The 6,639-nt window shown below is 53.3% G+C and overlaps 1 protein-coding gene across 1 annotated transcript; it reads left to right on the top strand.

The window, feature by feature from the left end:
• The first annotated feature begins 487 nt into the window (after positions 1–487).
• On the top strand, positions 488–5,108 carry EOMES (eomesodermin). The gene is made up of 6 exons (XM_033052166.1): positions 488–1,212; positions 1,580–1,734; positions 1,992–2,113; positions 2,554–2,712; positions 2,804–2,865; positions 3,411–5,108. Exons 1-6 carry the CDS (start codon positions 488–490, stop codon positions 4,144–4,146), a joined length of 1,959 nt encoding a protein of 652 aa, XP_032908057.1. The 3' UTR covers positions 4,147–5,108.
• The last annotated feature ends 1,531 nt before the right edge of the window (positions 5,109–6,639 follow it).

The raw sequence follows: 6,639 nt of genomic DNA, 5'->3' as shown, positions 1-6,639 counted from the left end.
ACGGTGCCACCTCAGCAAAAGGTTGTGGGGGTTTTTTTGTGGGTTTTTTTGGTTTTGTTTTGTTTTTTGTTTTTATTTGGGAAGAGGGGATGCCGGCGGTCCCTCCACTGCAGCCACCGTGAGGTGATGAGGAGCTCCCCACAATGCGAGCGACATGGGGGCATGGAGCGGGACAGAGCCCCTCGGGTAGCCGGCTGCGGGAAGGGGGGGCCATGGAAGGGGACGGGGCACACACCAAAGTCACAGGTGACTTGTTCCAATTAGTAGCTGTCTAATTAAATTAGCGTTACGCGGCCCAGCCAATGGGCCGGCGGGGGTGGAGGGCGACGATGAGGCAGCCCGGCGCAAGCCCCTCCCCGGCGGGCCGAGGAGCCGGGCGCGCTGGTATAAATTGACTCGGCGGAGCAGCGCTGAAGCGCAGCCTTGCGCGGTCATCGGTTAGGGTCGACAGGATTGAGTGGGAGCTCCAACGCACCGCCCATCGAGGATGCAGCTGGGTGAGCCGCTGCCATTCTACCCTCTGGAGAGCGGCGGGCGCGGCGGAGCCGCAGGAGCTGGAGCCGGGACGGGCACTGCTGGCGCCTCCCGCGGGCCGCCCGGTCCAGGATCGCCGCCGCGGCTCGACCTGGATAAGATGCCCAAGAAGTTTGGGGCGGCCCCCGCCATGCTGGGCGAGACGGAGGCTGTCGAGCCGCCTTTCGCCGCCCCCAAGCCGGACGGCCGCAAGGCCACCCCGTGCGGTGACGAGGAGCTGCCCCCGGCCGCCGCCGCCCGGTACTCCATGGACAGCCTGAGCCCCGAGCGCTACTACCTGCAGTCCCCCGGGCCGCCCGCCGCCGACCTGGGTGGGCCCTGCGCCCTGTTCCCGTACCCGCCGGCGCCGCAGCCCGGCACCGTGTACCAGCCGCCCGGCGGGCCGCGCTACCCGTACGGCTCCGTGCTCTCCCCGGGCGGCTTCGCGGGCGCTGTGTGCCCGCCCGGCGGCCGGGCGCAGTTCGGCGGTGGCGGCGGATACCAGTACGGGCAGGCGACGGGCGGCGGAGCCCTCTACGGCCCTTACCCGCCGGCCTCGGGCTCCTGCGGCGGGCTCGGGGCGCTGGGGGTGCCAGCCGCCGGCCCGGGCATGCGAGCGCAGATCTTCCTCTGCAACCGGCCCCTCTGGCTCAAGTTCCACCGGCATCAGACGGAGATGATCATCACCAAGCAGGGCCGGTAAGTGGGCGCAGGCGGGGGTGGAAAGGGAGGAAAGTGGTGTGGTGATCGGGAGTGGGGGGAGGTGGCACCCCCGGGGACGCTCCGTGTCGGGCGGTGTTTGCCCGCTGCCCCGGGAAGGAGGTGCGGGCTCTCTCCGTCGGTGCTGCCCTGGGATGCTTTCCCCAAAAAGCGACTCCCCAGTTTCCCCACACACCGCGGCTGGGGCATAAGGCGGGGATCGGCTGGGGCTCGCCGCTTGTTTCCTTAGTCTCTTCGGTGCCGGGACGGACGGGGCACTCCACGGCCGCCCACAGCATCCGCCGGAGCCCGCGCCCCCTCCCCCGGCTCGCCTCACCATGCCTTGTGGTTTTCCTCCTTTCCCCAGGAGAATGTTTCCCTTCCTGAGCTTCAACATCACCGGCCTCAACCCCACGGCCCACTACAACGTCTTCGTGGAGGTGGTGTTGGCGGACCCCAACCATTGGCGTTTCCAAGGGGGCAAGTGGGTGACCTGCGGCAAAGCCGACAATAACATGCAAGGTAGGTGCAGGTTCCGGGGGTCTCCTTACCCCCTTTTCCCGCGGGTCGGTTTCTCGGAAAGGGTTCCCAGTTCTCCCCCACCCCGCCCCCCGCAGGGTCTTCCCCACACCCAGCATCCTGCCGAGGGACGAGCTGCGCTTTTAAGGTCGTCTTGCGCCTCTTTGTGCGGGAGGGGGGCCGTCGGGGAGCCGAGGGGCTGCGGGCGGCGGAACAAAACTCCGTGCCCGACCGGCGTTTCACTGGCTCGTCTCCTCCAGGCAACAAGGTCTACGTTCACCCTGAGTCGCCCAACACCGGGGCTCACTGGATGAGGCAGGAGATTTCATTCGGGAAGCTGAAACTAACGAACAATAAAGGTGCTAACAACAACAACGCGCAGGTAAGGAGGGGGAAGGAGGCTTGAGGGGCTCTTGGTGTGGCTCAGCGGGGGAGTCCTGGGGTTTGGGGGCTTTTAAGGCATTTCATCGAGCCTGCTAGATTACTGTAATTGTGACTCGTTCCCTTGAACTGGGTCACATAGTTTTTCTTTGTTTCACCGTATGAATAGTTGAAAATGTTGGAATATAGTAAGTGCGAATTTCTTTTGTTTTAGCCAATACATTGATCCTCTGGAGTCGCTCAAAAAGTGGGAGGGTAGCTGATAGCTTTTAGTGAAACAGGGCTGCAAGCTGTGACTCAGCTCCTGATAACATTTAAAACTGCTCAATTTCTAAAACAAGAGATTATAATTTACAGGAATAAGATATCATGCTGTCAAATGTCTTTAAATGGCAAATGCAGTTTGTCTAAAGATGCTGTTTCTTTCATTGTTTCTTTTAGATGATAGTACTTCAGTCCCTACACAAGTACCAACCCCGACTTCACATTGTGGAAGTGACTGAAGATGGTGTCGAAGATCTGAATGATTCCTCAAAGACTCAAACATTTATTTTCCCTGAAACACAGTTCATAGCAGTTACAGCCTATCAAAACACTGATGTAAGCATGCATGTATAAAAATTGCAATGAAGAGTAAAATTGACATGTGTGTTCAGCATCTCATCTTAATATGTTCTGCTTTCGCTTTTAGATTACACAGCTCAAAATTGACCATAATCCTTTCGCAAAAGGCTTCAGAGACAACTATGACTCGTAAGTATACCTCTCTCTTCTTTTGCACGTGTGTCAGTCTAGGAGGTGTGATTCTGGCATGAAATATCTGTGGGAAGGTTTTTCTTTAAACGCTAATTCAGTTATTCAGCACCAGTACTACTTCTACTGGCAATTTTGCTGTTGTTAATATGTCTGAATAGTGTCAGAATGTCTGAATTTCTAGATGACCTCTCTTTCTGCTGGCTACTCAATTTCAGTAGGGAACTTGTGCTGGCAGAACCCAGCTGGCCTGAAGTACATTGGGTGTCTCCAGAACAGGCAGCTGCTTTAAATTGCCAGCAGAAGACTTGCCTAACAGTCGCTTTCTACCTTCACTTGTGCTGTTGCTTGTAGCAGTAATAGAAATATTACAGTGGTCTAGGAAAAGACCCTACTAAATCAGATTAAAACAAATAGCCATCCAGTTATATGTAGTTATTATTCTAATTGAGAAATACTTAGTTTATTCGTGTTTGTGTGTTGTGTTAACTGTCATACTGGAATTGTAAGGAAAAACCACTCAGTATTCCTCTTTTATGTTGTAGCATGTACACAGCTTCCGAAAATGACAGATTAACTCCATCTCCCACGGATTCTCCTAGATCCCACCAGATCGTACCCAGCGCCCGATACAGTGTGCAGCCCTTCTTCCAGGAGCAGTTTGTCAACAACCTGCCCCCGGCCAGGTTTTACAACGGTGAGAGAACCGTCCCTCAGACAAATGGCCTGCTGTCGCCGCAGCAGAACGAGGAGGTGACCAGCCCTCCTCAGCGCTGGTTTGTGACGCCCGTGCAGCAGCCCAGTGCCAACAAACTGGACATGAACTCCTACGAGACAGAGTATTCCCACAGCACCTTGCTCCCTTACGGCATTAAATCCCTCCCCCTTCAGACGTCCCACGCTCTAGGATACTACCCCGACCCGACATTTCCATCCATGGCAGGCTGGGGGAGCAGGGGCTCTTACCAGCGAAAAATGACCACAGGACTAGCTTGGGCCTCAAGAACAAGTCCTCCGGGATTCACTGAAGACCAGCTTTCCAAGGACAAGGTGAAAGAAGAAATGGGCTCGTCCTGGATAGAGACTCCACCCTCTATCAAGTCTCTAGATTCAAATGATTCTGGAGTCTACACAGGTGCTTGTAAGAGAAGACGGCTTTCCCCTAGCACTTCCAGCAACGAAAATTCCCCGACAATGAAATGTGAGGACATTAATCCTGAGGACTATAACAAAGACACTTCAAAAGGCATGGGCTACTATGCGTTCTATGCTAGTTCTTAAAGCATCTTTTTTATTCCAATTGGCTGAAATTTTTTTTTCAGGGTGGCCTTGGGGTTTTTTTGCATTACAATTGCCAAAAAGACTCTTGCCTTCCACCTTGAGTTGTGTGCAATTTTAAAGAAGGTGCCAAAGCTTTTTGACTGTTGCAGGTAACAAAGCAGGGAAAAAGCAAACCATGGGAGAATCCTTCCCCTTTTTAGAAGGAAGGGGGTTGTAGGGAGGACTTTAGTGTCTAAATATCTTGCATATTTATTGGAGTCACTGAAGTGCTCAGTTTGGGTTGGTTCTGAGGCCTGATCAAATCTATGCACTCCTGAGCAAGGTAAGGGGGTGGAATCCCAAATTTCATTTTCTTCCCTGTTTGATAAGAGGGAACTGCACAAATGCTATGTTCTGCTCTAGACTGAGCTGGTTTATTCAATCTATCCACAACAGTTGGGTGAGTTGACTATTACTCAGCTACAGCATACTTTTTTGGCAGAAAATGCCAAAAATAAGGCCTGCCTGCCAGGCAGGATTTTCACTTGAAGGTCTTATTGCCAACGACAGGATTGCAATGACCAAATCTGATTTTTTTAGCTTAGAACTTGCGTTAAAAAAACCCTGCCTCCATCCCAAAAGCCTAACCTTTATTGAGGTGGCCAAAACAAAGTGTACAGTTGTGTTTTGTCTAGGTACACTATAGAATATTGTGGAATAATGTATAAATAGTTGACTTATAGCTGTTCAGTTGGAAGGACATCTGGTGGTATTTTAAAGTTCAAGTTGTGTTGTTTTTTGGTTTTTTTTGGTTAATAAAACTTAGCATATGAAGCATTGCAAAAGGAGACTCCTATTTATGTGTATGTCAAGTGACTTTCTCAGCTGCCCTGTATGAAACTGGAAGTGATGTGACTTGACCCATTCATGCCTCTACTTTCAGCCATTTTAAACTGATCAGTCCCAGAGCAACTGGCCCACAAACTTTTTCCCCTCCCAAGAAACTTGTTTCTGTTTTGTTTTTTTCTATGTACATAGTTTTTAATAAAGGTAGTGGTGCCAGGCATAAGAGGGTGTATGCCTTATCTTTGCCTCTGCTGGGTGTCCCAAAGTGGGAGGAGGGAGCACAATCCTACGGGTTGTGAGTTGTCTGTAAATCTAACCATCCTTTGCAATGCTGACGCTTTTGTGGGTGGGTTTCTTCCTTTTTTTTTTTTTTTTAATTTAAGTCTTTTGGCTCTTGCTTTGCTACGGCTCTCCCGTGCATCTGCACAAACCGGCAGCCCCAGGCTTGCTCCAAAAGACGACGGTCTTGTATCCCTGCCTCTGCGACAGGCGCGGTGCGAGCGCGGCAGCGAATTGTGAACCCACCCCACCTCCGGGGCTGCCTCCGCCCGCCGCCCCCTTCTCACCTCCTCCGCTTCCCGGAACAAGGCAAGAAATTCCCCTGCCCGCTTATCTGAGGGGAAAGCTTCTGGCAGAGCGATTGAATCCCGGCTCCTGCGGCAGCGGGACCCCTTTCCTGAGGATATGCAGGCAGTAATGGGATTAAGCTGTTAACGATTCCAGGCTGCAAACAAAATAAAGCCAGGGCTCCGTCCGGGACTGTCCCCGGTGGGGGTGATGCTGTCGGGGGGCAGCGGCAGGGGCTCCCTCTCCTCCGGAGCGGGGCGCGGCGGGTGTCCGAGGAGATTTCGATCTGCGCTTCGCTTCTCGGGACGAAGCTCTGACTCTGCGCAGTGGCAGCTGTCCTGTCCGCTCCTCCTCTGCCCAGGGCCCCCAGCTGCAGCAGAGTGGGGACTTGCGGCAATTTCTAAGAGTCTAGGGCCCGAGTATATTATTCCTTTCTTGGTTAATTTATTTTTGTTTTTTTTCCAGTGGGGCCACCCCCTCCCGGAAAAGCCCCGGGCCGGGCTGTCCCCCATCCCCAGGCAGCACGCCGCCCGTCCCTAGCCACCCTGCAAGCACCGATTACACAGCACGATTCCGCCGCGCTGCGTTATTAAAAGCTGTATATTTTTGCACCGCACGGCGAAAAAATAACTTAATACTTGTGAAAACTCCTCACACTGTTTAATCGAAACGTAAGTGCCTAGCTGGCCCCAATTAACACCTTGTGATTATAATGCATTCCTAAAATGGGGTGTCAGACGCCAAATTGTGAATAAAGGTATCTAATTAATCTTCATAGGATGACACTGATAAACAACGCCAGATTTAAATAAAGATCAAGGAACTGAATAATTTTTATTTGTTTACATTAGCAGAAGATAAAGTTAACTACCCCTACACTTTGCTTCGTAATGTGATTTACTGCCACAAGCAACGGGCTGCGGGCGGAGAGCCCCGCCTCGCCTCGCCTCGCCTCGCCGGGCTTTTTCTCGCGGCTTTGGAGGGAGGGGGACACCCCGAGGGTGAGTGAGTGTCCCTTCCTCCGCAGCCCCCACGGCCCCGCGTGTGCCGGGAAACGCGGCAGCAGCTCGGGCTGGCAGCAAGCGCTGGGAGGGAGCGCGC

Source organism: Catharus ustulatus, chromosome 1 (genome assembly GCF_009819885.2).
Source record: "Catharus ustulatus isolate bCatUst1 chromosome 1, bCatUst1.pri.v2, whole genome shotgun sequence".
Lineage (NCBI taxonomy): Eukaryota > Metazoa > Chordata > Aves > Passeriformes > Turdidae > Catharus > Catharus ustulatus.
The sequence above is the reverse complement of the archived record's forward strand: the minus strand, read 5'-3'. Positions and strand labels throughout refer to the sequence as shown.

Bases quoted from the DNA above. Each gene is read 5' to 3' on its own strand.
- EOMES (XM_033052166.1), top strand. From the start codon at position 488: ATGCAGCTGGGTGAGCCGCTGCCATTCTACCCTCTGGAGAGCGGCGGG. The intron at 2,713-2,803 runs GTAAGCATGCAT...TTTCGCTTTTAG, and splicing joins CAGCCTATCAAAACACTGAT to ATTACACAGCTCAAAATTGA. The intron at 2,866-3,410 runs GTAAGTATACCT...TTTATGTTGTAG, and splicing joins TTCAGAGACAACTATGACTC to CATGTACACAGCTTCCGAAA.